The sequence below is a fragment of the Dipodomys spectabilis genome, unplaced genomic scaffold, assembly GCF_019054845.1.
Source record: "Dipodomys spectabilis isolate Male_0828 unplaced genomic scaffold, ASM1905484v1 ptg000069l, whole genome shotgun sequence".
Lineage (NCBI taxonomy): Eukaryota > Metazoa > Chordata > Mammalia > Rodentia > Heteromyidae > Dipodomys > Dipodomys spectabilis.
Genome location: NW_024870746.1, coordinates 19,736,534 through 19,751,738, shown reverse-complemented (window position 1 = coordinate 19,751,738; position 15,205 = coordinate 19,736,534). Strand labels below are relative to the sequence as shown.

Sequence of the window (15,205 nt, the reverse complement as noted above, 5' to 3'; positions counted from 1 at the left end):
TGGTACTGAGGATTCGAACCCAGGGCTTCAGCATGCAAGGCAAGCGCTCTACCACTGAGCCACCTTCCTAGCCCTCAAGAAATTTTTCCTAATGAATGCCTTAGTTTTTTTTCATTCTGGTAAAATATACATTAAACATCAATTTTTTTCTTTAACATTGTCAGTGTGTGTTTCAGCAGTGGTAAGTATATTCCCATTCCCATTGCTGTACTTTTTTTTTTTTTTTTGCCAATCCTGGGGCTTGAACTCAGGGTATGGGCACTGTCCGTGAGCTTCTTTTGCTTAAAGCTGGCATTCTATCATTTAAGCCACAGTGCCATTTTTGGCTTTTTCTGTTTATGTGGTACTCAGGCATTGAACCCAGGGCTTCATGCATGCTAGACAAGCAATCTACCACTGAGCCACATTCCCAGCCTGCTGTCCAAGATGTATTTATTTAAAAGTCTCATGAAATTATAAAATGTCAATCACATGTATGTATTTAATTTTTATATTGCTGAGAATTGAATCTATGGTCTTGCATAGGAAAGTACTCTGCCACCAAAGTACACCCTCAGCACCCTCATTTAGCAAAAACAAAAACATTAATTAAAAGAAAAACTCACACTGGAAGCCTGAGAAGTACAGACCCCTGTTTTATTGGGATCCTATCATCATGAAACCAGGAGCCTGGACTCTCTCCTTTTCCCAGAGTTCTTCCTATGACTTGGAAAGAGAACAAGCAACTAAATGGAGTCCCAACAGTTTGAAGTAAAGATCCAGATGTAGATAGACAGCAAAGAGAAGCAGAAACAAAGAAAGGAGATTATTCCAGGGGACTTTACAACATCTGCCAGACCACATGTTCTCAGACATCTGCTCTGAGGGCACGCTAACAACCTCATTTCCCCTGAATTTCCCCAGCAGCCATCCTACAGGGCCACGTCAAGAGGTAGGCCTTGCCTTCAGGTGAAGGGACTGACAAACCCTAGAGGTAAAAACAAAGGTAGGAGTGAGGATGGGGACAGACTTCCTGCAGTCAGTCCTTCTGGCAGTCAGGGTGCATGGAGATAGAGGCGTGCAGGGCCCAGGACAGAAAGTACTTGGGCGCCTCGCTCTCCTTTGCCTCCACTGAGGTACAGAGCCACAGCAGCGATGCTGGGAGCACTGAGGTACAGAGCCGCAGCAGCACCAATGCTGGGAGCACTGAGGTACAGAGCCGCAGCAGCGATGCTGGGAGCACTGAGGTTCAGAGCCGCAGCACCGATGCTGGGAGCACTGAGGTACAGAGCCACAGCAGCACCAATGCTGGGAGCACTGAGGTACAGAGCCGCAGCACCGATGCTGGTAGCACTGAGGTACAGAGCCGCAGCAGCACCAATGCTGGGAGCACTGAGGTACAGAGCCGCAGCACCAATGCTGGGAGCACTGAGGTACAGAGCCGCAGCAGCGATGCTGGGAGCACTGAGGTACAGAGCCGCAGCACCGATGCTGGGAGCACTGAGGTACAGAGCCGCAGCAGCGATGCTGGGAGCACTGAGGTTCAGAGCCGCAGCACCGATGCTGGGAGCACTGAGGTACAGAGCCACAGCAGCACCAATGCTGGGAGCACTGAGGTACAGAGCCGCAGCACCGATGCTGGGAGCACTGAGGTACAGAGCCGCAGCAGCGATGCTGGGAGCACTGAGGTACAGAGCCGCAGCACCGATGCTGGGAGCACTGAGGTACAGAGCCGCAGCAGCACCAATGCTGGGAGCACTGAGGTACAGAGCCGCAGCACCAATGCTGGGAGCACTGAGGTACAGAGCCGCAGCAGCGATGCTGGGAGCACTGAGGTACAGAGCCGCAGCACCGATGCTGGGAGCACTGAGGTACAGAGCCGCAGCAGCGATGCTGGGAGCACTGAGGTACAGAGCCGCAGCACCGATGCTGGGAGCACTGAGGTACAGAGCCGCAGCAGCACCAATGCTGGGAGCACTGAGGTACAGAGCCGCAGCACCGATGCTGGGAGCACTGAGGTACAGAGCCGCAGCAGCGATGCTGGGAGCACTGAGGTACAGAGCCGCAGCAGCGATGCTGGGAGCACTGAGGTACAGAGCCGCAGCACCGATGCTGGGAGCACTGAGGTACAGAGCCGCAGCAGCGATGCTGGGAGCACTGAGGTACAGAGCCGCAGCACTGATGCTGGGAGCACTGAGGTACAGAGCCGCAGCAGCACCAATGCTGGGAGCACTGAGGTACAGAGCCACAGCACCGATGCTGGGAGCACTGAGGTACAGAGCCGCAGCAGCACCGATGCTGGGAGCACTGAGGTACAGAGCCGCAGCACCGATGCTGGGAGCACTGAGGTACAGAGCCGCAGCAGCACCAATGCTGGGAGCACTGAGGTACAGAGCCGCAGCACCAATGCTGGGAGCACTGAGGTACAGAGCCACAGCACCGATGCTGGGAGCACTGAGGTACAGAGCCGCAGCAGCGATGCTGGGAGCACTGAGGTACAGAGCCGCAGCAGCACCGATGCTGGGAGCACTGAGGTACAGAGCCGCAGCAGCGATGCTGGGAGCACTGAGGTACAGAGCCGCAGCAGCACCAATGCTGGGAGCACTGAGGTACAGAGCCGCAGCACCGATGCTGGGAGCACTGAGGTACAGAGCCGCAGCAGCGATGCTGGGAGCACTGAGGTACAGAGCTGCAGCACCGATGCTGGGAGCACTGAGGTACAGAGCCGCAGCAGCGATGCTGGGAGCACTGAGGTACAGAGCCGCAGCAGCGATGCTGGGAGCACTGAGGTACAGAGCCGCAGCACCGATGCTGGGAGCACTGAGGTACAGAGCCGCAGCACCGATGCTGGGAGCACTGAGGTACAGAGCCGCAGCACCGATGCTGGGAGCACTGAGGTACAGAGCCGCAGCACCGATGCTGGGAGCACTGAGGTACAGAGCCGCAGCAGCGATGCTGGGAGCACTGAGGTACAGAGCCGCAGCAGCGATGCTGGGAGCACTGAGGTACAGAGCCTCAGCAGCGATGCTGGGAGCACTGAGGTACAGAGCCGCAGCAGCGATGCTGGGAGCACTGAGGTACAGAGCCGCAGCAGCGATGCTGGGAGCACTGAGGTTCAGAGCCGCAGCACCGATGCTGGGAGCACTGAGGTACAGAGCCACAGCAGCACCAATGCTGGGAGCACTGAGGTACAGAGCCGTAGCACCGATGCTGGGAGCACTGAGGTACAGAGCCGCAGCACCGATGCTGGGAGCACTGAGGTACAGAGCCGCAGCAGCGATGCTGGGAGCACTGAGGTACAGAGCCGCAGCAGCGATGCTGGGAGCACTGAGGTACAGAGCCGCAGCACCGATGCTGGGAGCACTGAGGTACAGAGCCGCAGCAGCACCAATGCTGGGAGCACTGAGGTACAGAGCCGCAGCACCAATGCTGGGAGCACTGAGGTACAGAGCCGCAGCAGCGATGCTGGGAGCACTGAGGTTCAGAGCCGCAGCACCGATGCTGGGAGCACTGAGGTACAGAGCCGCAGCAGCGATGCTGGGAGCACTGAGGTACAGAGCCGCAGCACCGATGCTGGGAGCACTGAGGTACAGAGCCACAGCAGCACCAATGCTGGGAGCACTGAGGTACAGAGCCGTAGCACCGATGCTGGGAGCACTGAGGTACAGAGCCGCAGCAGCGATGCTGGGAGCACTGAGGTACAGAGCCGCAGCAGCACCAATGCTGGGAGCACTGAGGTACAGAGCCGCAGCACCAATGCTGGGAGCACTGAGGTACAGAGCCGCAGCAGCGATGCTGGGAGCACTGAGGTACAGAGCCGCAGCACCGATGCTGGGAGCACTGAGGTACAGAGCCGCAGCAGCGATGCTGGGAGCACTGAGGTACAGAGCCGCAGCACCGATGCTGGGAGCACTGAGGTACAGAGCCGCAGCAGCGATGCTGGGAGCACTGAGGTACAGAGCTGCAGCACCGATGCTGGGAGCACTGAGGTACAGAGCCGCAGCAGCGATGCTGGGAGCACTGAGGTACAGAGCCGCAGCAGCGATGCTGGGAGCACTGAGGTACAGAGCCACAGCACCGATGCTGGGAGCACTGAGGTACAGAGCCGCAGCAGCGATGCTGGGAGCACTGAGGTTCAGAGCCGCAGCACCGATGCTGGGAGCACTGAGGTACAGAGCCACAGCAGCACCAATGCTGGGAGCACTGAGGTACAGAGCCTCAGCAGCGATGCTGGGAGCACTGAGGTACAGAGCCACAGCACCAATGCTGGGAGCACTGAGGTACAGAGCCGCAGCACCGATGCTGGGAGCACTGAGGTACAGAGCCGCAGCAGCGATGCTGGGAGCACTGAGGTACAGAGCCGCAGCACCGATGCTGGGAGCACTGAGGTACAGAGCCGCAGCAGCGATGCTGGGAGCACTGAGGTACAGAGCCGCAGCACCGATGCTGGGAGCACTGAGGTACAGAGCCGCAGCAGCACCAATGCTGGGAGCACTGAGGTACAGAGCCGCAGCACCGATGCTGGGAGCACTGAGGTACAGAGCCGCAGCAGCGATGCTGGGAGCACTGAGGTACAGAGCCGCAGCACCGATGCTGGGAGCACTGAGGTACAGAGCCGCAGCAGCGATGCTGGGAGCACTGAGGTACAGAGCCGCAGCACCGATGCTGGGAGCACTGAGGTACAGAGCCACAGCACCGATGCTGGGAGCACTGAGGTACAGAGCCGCAGCAGCGATGCTGGGAGCACTGAGGTTCAGAGCCGCAGCACCGATGCTGGGAGCACTGAGGTACAGAGCCACAGCAGCGATGCTGGGAGCACTGAGGTACAGAGCCGCAGCACCGATGCTGGGAGCACTGAGGTACAGAGCCGCAGCAGCGATGCTGGGAGCACTGAGGTACAGAGCAGCAGCACCAATGCTGGGAGCACTGAGGTACAGAGCCGCAGCAGCGATGCTGGGAGCACTGAGGACCTTGGCTGCTTCTCAGAACTTGGGTCCCTGAGCTCTTTTGCTCAAGTTTATCCCTCTACCACTTGGGCTAGAGCTCCATTTTTGCCACCTCCTCTTTCTTTTCTTCCTCCTCCTCCTATACTTCCTCCTCCTGATGGTTAGTAGGAGAGTCTCACAGACTTTCCTACCCAGGCAGGCTTTGAATCACGATCCTCACATCTCAGCCTCCTGAGTAGCTAGGATTACAGGCAATTACAGTGCCTGGCTTCTACCTCATGCCTTTTAATGTTACTTTAGTTCATTTCTCTGATTTGGAATAGAAGTCTGACACAAACTCAGGCGAAGGCAGGCCCACAGTCTGTATAGCTTCCGTTGGCTACCCTTCCTGTGGCAGTCTATGTTCAGGCAGGGTTGTGAGGCCAACCTGAGTTACACAGCAAAACCTTGTCTCAAAACAGCAACATCATCATCATCAACAACAACAACAAAATTAACAACAATCTATCCAACCTTCATGTGACCTCCATAAAGCCTTCCCAAGTCCCAAGGCTTATCAGAGTCTGCTTTTGTTGTTGTTGTTGTTGGATGTGGGGCTTGAACTCTGGGCCTGAGTGCCGTCCCTCAGCTCTTCAGCTCAAGGCTAGCGCTCGACCACTTGAGCCACGCTGCCACTACTGGTTTTCTGGGTGGTTTATTGGAGATAAGAGTCTCACGGACTTTCCTGTCCAGACTGGTTTTGAACCATGATCTTCGGATCTCAGCTTCTGGAGTAGCTAGGATTACAGGTGTGAGCCACTGGCACCCAGCTTCAGAGTCTGCTTTTAAATATCATAAGATTCATAGCCAAGTGTCAACCAACAGCTCATGCCTGTAATCCTAGCTACTCAGGAGGCTGAGATCTGAGGATTAAAGTTCAAAGCCAGACAGGACAGAAAAGTCTGAGACTCATCTCCAGTGAGTCACCAAAAAGCTAGACGTGGAAGTATAGTTCAAGTGGTAGAGCTCTAGCCTTGAACAAAAAAAGCTCTAGCCTTGAACAAAAAAAACTAAGGGACAGTGCCCAGGCTCAGAAGTGAAGCTGTAGTACCAGCATGCACACACACACACACACACACACACACACACACACACACACACACACACACACACACACACACACACACACACACAGGCTCAGCAATCTTTGTTGCCCAAGAAAGCACAGTGGAGTATGATAACAAGCCTGAACAAACACTTGCGCTTCCTTCTGATGACCAAAGCTAACCTGATCAACCAGGCTACTATTGGACTACTCTCCCTTTCTCTCCACCTTCCCCTTCTCTAGTCCAGAAAATAAACTAAAAATTAAGGGATGGACAAGGAAGATCCTTGCAACCATTGTATTCTGAAAGGGACCACAGGATTCCTTGAGAATACCCAGCAGGCAAAGCTCAAATTTACTATTCTTTGTGCAGCTCTGCACTGGTTGACAGGCAGACCTCATAGGAGTGGATGACTTCTATGCCAATCTCCTATAGTAGTCTAATTTGTTCTTGCCTCTAGCTCAGCATTTATACTGTGCTTGTACTTTGTGCTAGTTGCTTGTACTTTGTTCTAGGTATTACAATCATGGCACATGTGTGTGTGCTTGTGTGTGGGATAACAGCTCCCTAAGGCCAGGGGTGATACCTCCTGCAGCTACACTTCAGCTGAGCATCTCTTTAGGGAAGACTTTGCCTCCCCTGGGCGCTTGCAGTGGAAAGCAGATGTTGCGCTCCTCCTTGCCTTCTACCTATACACCCAGGGCCCAGAATGAGTGTGGTTTCTGAGTTGGGTTTCTTCTATTGGCAGGAGATTTTTTGGGGAAATCACACTGAAGGCTGGAGACGAGCCCCAGACTTTGGGTCTCAATCTGTGGCAGACACCGAGGGCTGCTCAATCCCAGCTGCAGCACCCCAGTGCTGAGGCCTCTCAGGTTTCTTGACATATCAGAATGGTGAGGGAATTGAGAACCTGAGATTTCCTCAATAATTCACATCCATGCTCCTCCTTTTACTGGATTGTATGGCCTCAAACAAAGTCCGTGAACATTATCCCACAGCAACCTAATCTCCTAGATCAGCTAACAACAACAAGGAGAACAGTACCAAGAATTACCTTGAACTCTGGCCAGCAGACCCTGGGAGAACTGAACCTAGCTGGCGGCCAGTGACCTGGAAAAGCCATTTAAGCTCAGCAATGGGCTTCAATTTGCTGGGAAGTGCAGGATAATTGGGCAAAAGGAAGCTGTTTACTTTGAGAGACTTAGGAAAATAATGGAGGCCTGTGTTGCCTGGGGGGATGGTGAGTTTAGTCTGGATGTCCATTCCCTACCAGGCCTCTAGCACTGTCAATCGGGGCCCTCTGTTGGTCACTTGCTCCTTTTTCTTTCACTTGTGCTCCAGGGATGTCCCTGTCCTTGTCCTATGTTTTCCCTTCTTTTCCTATTCACCTGCTGTCTATACTGGTCCCATTTCCTCAATAAAAAACAAAGTTCTTGTAATTGGATAAAAATCCTTTGTCCATATGTTTATTCCTTTCCCTTCTTCCTTATTGTAGTTCATGATATCCCAAGGCCTCCAGTTCCATAAAATACAAGTTGTAGATACCTCAGGGTCAACTCCCTCAGCCAAGTCTTTTCTGGACCTTAGTCCAATGGATCATTCTTTCCTATTTGTGTCACTACATCTAGGTTAAGTTTGCATCTGTTCTTGTTCCTATGATTGCTTCTCTAACTTAGACAAAACACATATTCTTTCGGGGGTCTGGTTCTCTCTTCTTCACAGTGTACATCCCTCTTAGCAGAACAGAGTTTTATTCTTAATGGTTCTGTATTTCTAAGATGGATGTGCAAAAATACTTCTCATGTGAAATACAAGACCACACACACACACACACACACACACACACACACACACACACACACACACACACACGAGTACCTGTTACAGGCATTGACATAAGTTCTCTCAAGTATTTTTTCTGTGAGATGAATGCAATATAATAGAAAATGTAATCTTGGTGGCCAGAGAGGAGGTACAGCTCAGTTGTACGGTACTTGCCTAGCATGAGCAAGATCTAAGTTTAACTTTTAGAACTACAAAAAAAATGAAGGGAAGGAAGAAAGATGGAGGGAAGAAGGAACAAAGGAAGGAAGGAAGGAAGGAAGAAAGGCAAGATATTTGTATAATTTTCCCTTTGCAGAATACAGTACTGATATTAGTGAGCTCAGCACTAAAGCATCTAATGCTTTAAAAAATTCTTTATTAAGTGATTACATAAAGTTCACAATCTTGTGGGATAGTGATACTTAGCTAAAGTCGCAAACACATTTTAACCTTCACAAGGTGAATTGTCATTATTATGGTCTCGAAGTTTGTGAACTCTACAAACTTTGACACTACAATTATTTTTTTCCAAATCGGGTGATATGTACATTTCTTCCCTTTTGCTTAGTGTCAGCCGTTCCCTCTTTCCCTCTCATTCCCTCCCTCCCATCGCTGTCCTTGAGTTGCGTAGCTCACTTTCATCAATGTCCAGTGCAGTTGATGGGTCCCTCTGCTATATTTTCCCCCGTTTTCCTCTGATTCTGTGTCCTCCTCCTAGCTTCCCTCCGATGTGCACATGTATATACCATATGTGGGGTCAAGAACATAGAGTCCTCTAAAAACAATAGGACAAATTAAGAAGAGGTCCTATGTTTCTTGAATCCTGTTTACTTTGTCATATCTCGTGTTTTGAATTTAACATGTGCATATCAGGGAGACCATGTGCTGTTTATTTCTCTGATCTTGGCTTATTTCTCTCAACATGATTTGTTCTAGTTCCATCCATTTCCCTGTGAATGCCATTATTTTGTCCTTTCTAATGGCTGCATAATATTCCATTGTATATAGGTACAACAATTTTTAGATCCATTCATCTGTAGTGGGACATCTGGATTGTTTCCATATCTTGGCTATTGTCTAACACTTTTTACTCCCTTTTCAAAGGGTAACCATATGAAATTAAATTACAGGGCCAACCTTGGATACATGTCATTGTTTAAAGCAAATAAGTCTCCTACTCCAGCACTCTATGACTGCCATCACTACTTCAGCACATCTAATGATATAGTGTGTGCCAAGTCCAACTGTAGGGAAGGGCTATTCTGTGCATGTCCCAGCCAAGCACTGAAAGCCAGTTACCAGCTACATTGGGGAAGCACATGAACCACTCTTTGACTGTATTTTTCTTTGTTTATTCTGTTGATTTGCCAAGAGAGCCTAAGTTTGAAGCTGGCTATTAGCCAGATACTACTAGAAGTTCTTTACCATGTGGGCTTCTCCAACATAGTAGCTTGCTTCATCAAAAGTACAAAGAGAAAGAGTCTCTCCATCCTAATCTTTTATAACCTAATTACAGTCAGTACATCCTATCACCTTGGCACAAGTTCCTGGTTCAACTTATATGCAAGAGAAGGAATCCCTAAGTTTGTGAATACCAGAAGATGGGAAGGTTGGTGGCTGGGACCATACTCCAAGTCTGCCTACCACAAGGTACAGCTGTTTAAGAAATGAAATTACTAGCTGAGTGTCTACCTTATGCCTATAATCCTCGCTACTCAGGAGGCTGAGATGTGAGGATCACAATTCAAAACTAGCCCAGGCAGGAAAATCCATGAGACTCTACCTCCAATTATTGACCAAAAAGCCAGAAGTGGTACCGTGGCTCAGGTGGTAAAGCACCAGTCTTGAATGAAAAAGCTAAGGGACAGTGTCATGGCTCTGAGTTCAATCTGCAGTTCTGGCACAAAATTTTAAAAAATAATGTAACTGACTGTTCCTTTTGCTTTTCTACTGAATAAAAAAGAGCTCCATCAATACTTTAGCACTAACTCCCTCACTGAAGCATACTGATTTGCTTAAATAAATGTTTCATTCTCCAATTCTAAATTGAAAATCAAAGATGATTCCTGTGTGTACAATAAGCCTTTGTTTTAAGCTGGGATGATAATTCAGATTGCAGTGGTTGCCAGTGACAGAAAACAAATATGAACCTGTTTAGGTAAAAGGGGAAACATATTGGCTCAGGTAACCAAGCCATAAGGGAAGTTCTTAAAGGAAGTTCTTAAAGGTAGCTGTCACCAGCTCTTCAGTGCCACCGAGTCTCTGCACACAGTGTCTGCTCTTCTCTTCTCTTGCAAAAAAATCCCTTATGATTCCCATGCTCATCTCTGGGCCACTTGAGCAGAGAAGTGTGCTGGGCATTGGGTCTCATATGGAGAAGGAGGGGGAGGGGAAGGAGGTGGTAGTTATCTTTATTGGAAAATATTTGCAGATGTAATAAATCCTGGACTTAGGGTGAGTACTTAGGGTGGGCCCTAAATCCAATGATGTAGTGTTAGAAGAAGAGGAGGAAGGAGGAGGAGGAGGAGGAAGACGGGGAGGGCACCAATAAGCCAAGGAATGTCAAAGTTTGGAAGTCACTAGAAGCAAGGAAAGAGGCATGGGATAGTTTCCTCTTTCAGCTCTTAGAAGGATCCTACCTTGACTTGAGCTTCTGACTTCCTGATCTGAGAGAACAAAAATCTGTCATTCGAAGCCACCCAGTTTGTAGCAGTTCATACATTGGTCTTAGGGATGAATGCATAAAGATGAAGACTGTAGCCTACAAGTGTCTGGGATAAGCATAGCTTAGCAATTACATGGAAACCCATAGTACTTTTGCCTATGCAGGCTGTTCCAATCCCTCCTGACTGTGCTATTCTCCTACCTTGATCAAGCCAGCAGTCCGCCCTCATCTGTGTGGGATACTCTGAAGCTGGGCAGTCATCTCCAAACACAGAGGCAGAAGTTTCATGGACTCAGTACTGTCTCTACATGCTGGTAGTGTTTACTGAGTGTTTGCTTCTATGCCAGCCATTGTTCCAGGCACTGGCTCACCTAGTACACTGTGTGCCAGGTTCTCTTCTGCTTGTGAGAAAACAGGCTTGTGAGAAAAGTGGCTCAGCTCAGATTTGAATCCAAGTGGCTAGCACCTGCTGCCTGCCATGCTTCCCTAGGCAATGAGGAGCACCTTTTCCTCATTTATTGGACACAGCCATTATCAGAGCCCCTAGCTGCTAATCTGTTTCCCCCTTCCTTCTGCCTTTTGCCTCATTGTCTAAGGAGATTGCCCAGCTCTGAAAACTTCCCGTTTTCTAGTCTACCTCCTCCTCAGGTCAAGCCTGGCCTTTGGTGTCCTCAGGGACTGGCCAGCCCCACTGGCACAAATCATTACACATAGGGAAACAACCCGATTGGAACTGTGAACCAACAATATCCAGCCCAGGTACTTACTTCCAGGTGAGACATAGTTGTGAAAGTCCCCCATCCAGTTATCAGGGATCCCTACCAGCTGGGGTCCCCGCCAGCAATCCCAGCTCAGGGCTGCAGGAGGTTGCTCCTGGGTGTTTCATCCCTGAACTGTTGATTTTTCTCAGTTTCCCAAGTGGAAACGTTCAGCCATCCCCTCAGCTTCTACTCCCACCTTGAGACCTTGTCCTCACACTCAGCCTTTCCTGGCCATGACTCAGTTCTTCCTGAATCCCATAGGATCCCTGGTAGCCTACCAACCCCAACTGCTTCCATTTTATCTCTTCAACTCGGACACATCCCTGAGCTGGGTTTAGGAATCCACTCATTCACTGGAAATGTCCCCTTAGATATCTAGTGTCAGAAAACTTACCTTGTTCACAATTTTCCTGTTCCCATCATCCCGAAGTCAGCAAATGGTACCTCAGTTCACCTGGTTGTTTTAGCCTTAAACCTAGGATTGTTTCTCTCTCTCTCTCTCTACACACACACACACACACACACACACACACACACACACACACACACACACACGTTCAATTTCAATTAGTCAGGAAACCAAGCTTAACTCTTCCTCTCAAGCTTCTGCCCTAAGTGTGATAGCTCAGGGTGGAGGCTAGGCCTATCTCAAGCCTGACCACAGGCATCACGCTCACTTGGTCCCAGTTTCCATCTTGGTCTCTTTCATCCAATCCCCTACACAGCAGCCATATCTCTATGAAAACCCATAGATCAGCTTCCTTGTTCTTCTAGAACCCTCCGACTTCCTCGACATTCAGAATCAAAGGCAAGGTTTTGAGAATCAGAGTCAAAACCAAAGGCTCCAGAGGCCCACTGTCTTCTCTCTAGCATTTCCTTTTTTTTCTAGCAACCTAGCACAATCGGATCATTCCTGCTGCCATAATGTTTTGAGGTTATCAGGTCAATCCAGAGGACATTGACAAGTTGTTTAATTCTAGGACCTTGCAACATAGACTTCTGCTTGTGATTTTATTTTATTTATTTTTTATTTTTTGGGTCCGGTCGTGGGGCTTGAACTCCGGGCCTGGGTGCTGTCCCTCAGCTCTTCAGCTCAAGGCTAGCGCTCTACCACTTGAGCCACAGCGCCACTTCCGGCTTTTTTTCTTTTTGCTTATGTGGTGCTGAGGAATCAAACCCAGGGCCTCATGCATGCAAGGCAAGCGCTCTACCACTGAGCCACCTTCCCAGCCCCGTGCTTGTGATTTTAATAACCATTCTTAGACCTAAGGATGAAAAACATATTAGGCAGTTTTCTTGCATGCTTGATCCCTAGGGGGGAGGAAGTATCTTTCGGGAGGAGCATGAAGCTTAAGGAAAATGGTGTTTGTTCACATCTGCACCAGGCTATAGATCAATACAATGTCGATTTCTGAATTCTTGGGTTTGGCTTCTCATGACCCTACCTCTTCTTCATTCAACTTAATTATATCCTCACAAACGTTTCCACGGTTTTGGTTCCTTCCTGGCACTCCATGTTTTTCCTCCTGTCTGAGGCTCTGCTGCCAGATTTACACATGCCCGCACACGCCAGTCAGCTGGCAAATGCCTTGGATTCTCTCATCTTTCCCTTCTGTCTAGGAGCTTCCTGGGTGTGGTGTAGGAACATGCCACTTCCCTCACTGGCCCACTTCTCCACTTCCATGGTATCTGGTTCCCAGAACAAGGCTCTACCTTCCCTGCCACCCCCCAAACCGGTTCCCTAACCTAATGGCTGACCATTATCTGACGATTCTCCTTCATTTTGAAGTAAGGGAAGGACTAGGTTTAAGTAAGTCACCTTGTTTTCACAGCCATCTTGGCACCTAACCAGGTGATGGGGGCTGTCCACCCAGCTTGCCAGGCCTAGAGGTGAGTGAGACAAGCCATCCTTTGAATTGCAGATAAGCCATGATGTTTAGACCCAGTGAGGATGTGCAAATGTTTCCCATTGTTTGTTCTCAGGGAAGTCCCACCTCCCAGGTTATGGGTGTGCCTGAATTCCTAGAGGCAGGGGCAGGGACTTGGATGATAGGTTACTGGACCTGTCAGTCCTTTGCCTTGAACTTGTGACCCCTGCAGCCCCCCCCCCCCCCACCTCCCAGCTGACCAGATTTCAGGAGCTGACCAGTGTAATAATCCTTCACAACCATCCCACACAGAGGCAATTAGGCACAGGAGAAAGAGTATGATAAGGTTTCTTAGAGGGGCCATATCTCCCAGGAGAGGGAGCACATGGTGTCTGTCCCTATCCAAGTGGCAAGTAGGTCTGGGGAGGTGGGTGTGTGCCCCGGTGGGTCTAGGCCAGCTGTATAGCATTAACTCTTGGGCTGGGGGAGCTCAGGTCTGGGTGGAGCTGAGGACCAGAGGTGGGGATAATACACAACCAGATTTTAGGGTCAGACCAGCACAGACGCCATTACGCCAGGCCTCGTGTGCTGGGTCCTGTCTCCTGACTCAGCTCTGGTCATCGTGATGTCCCACTTCAGCTCTCCATTAGGGTGGATCTGTGTGGTTAGGATTTTTTTCTGCTCTTTCTTTCCTCTCCTGCTCTCTTGGCTCAGTTTTCTAACAGTGTTGAGTGTATAGGGGTGGGGGTGGGGGGAGGTTGCAGGTCTTTGTGACAATAGTCTGCTTGAAGATGCCAGCTTTCAAGTAAAGACTCCCAATTCGCCCTCTCAAGATGTGGCTTCTCTGTATCTCACTGACTGGATTCACCTTACAATAATCCATCTCTCTGATCCTGAAACACAATCTAAAAGGGAAAGGTAAGGAGCCACTTGACCTTCCATTTTAGTTACGTGAAATATATAATATTCTGTAGCTATTCTGTAGTTTGGGGACTTCAGTGTCTTCCAGATGAAGTAACAAGACTGAGTTTATGTCCTTGAGCCCCCCTGATTGTTTCCCTCGATGGTTTGCTTTTCTGTTAGGTTTAAGCGTCCTCATCTGGTTTGATTTGCTCAAGTATAACACTTTGGTTGAGTTTGACTCCCCATACCTTGTGTGGTTTTGGCCCATATAAGCTTTGTGCTAGCTGTATTTGGGGCTGCTGGTCTTTGAGACCTGAGTCCACCAGGAATCCTCCAGCTTTCCAATAAAGACTCATAACTTGGCCTTTTAATTGGTGGCTTCTCACGATTGAACTTCCTTACAACACAGGGTGGAAAGTATATTGGGTCAGGGATTAGAAGTCTTGACTTAATAATATCAGTACCATAAATGTTGCTTTGTTCAAAGTCATCCTCCTGCTCTCCTCCCTCCTAAGCCTGCCTCCTCTGTTTTACCTCATGCTGTCTTACTCCAGGGTCTCCATTCTAGGCTCTGCCTTCTCTTTCCTTGTTGATCCTCCCATGGTTTCTCATTGTCTTCCATTTCTGGGACATACAATAACCATGAGACATACAACACCCATGGTAAGAGTACCAGTACCCCTGGTGTCTTCATCTATTTCATGCTGCTGTAACAGACTGGGGAATTGCCCTTGGTGAGAGCCTTTTTAGTTGTATCATCTCATAGTAGAAGGGCAGAAATAGGCAAAAGAACATGGGAGTTGGGTGCTGGTGGCTCAAGCCTGTAATCTGAGATCTGAGGATTGCTGTTCAAAGCCAGCCCAGGCAGGAAAGTCTGTGAGGCTCTTATCTCCAATAAACCACCAGAAAAGGGGAAGTGGTGGCGTGGCTCAAAGCCATAGAGTGCTAGCCTCAAACAAACAAGCTCAGAGATCACGCCCAGACCGCAAGTTCAAGCTCCAAGACCAAAACACAAAAACATAGGAGACTGAGAAACAAAAGGACCAAGCTCAACCTATCACCAGTACCCACTTCCACAATAACTAACTCCCACCAGGAGGCATTAATCCATTCACTAGGGCAGAGCTCTCTTGATCAGATCTCCTTTCAAAGGGTCCCCTCCCTCTTCTCAGAA

At 49.7% G+C, this 15,205-nt stretch overlaps 1 protein-coding gene across 1 annotated transcript; it reads left to right on the top strand.

The window, feature by feature from the left end:
* Positions 1 to 1,043: 1,043 nt before the first annotated feature.
* LOC122109310 (cell wall protein IFF6-like) lies at positions 1,044 to 6,891 on the top strand. The gene is made up of 2 exons (XM_042681560.1): positions 1,044 to 4,972; positions 6,759 to 6,891. The coding sequence occupies exons 1-2, from the start codon at positions 1,044 to 1,046 to the stop codon at positions 6,889 to 6,891; spliced, it is 4,062 nt and encodes a 1,353-aa protein (XP_042537494.1).
* The last annotated feature ends 8,314 nt before the right edge of the window (positions 6,892 to 15,205 follow it).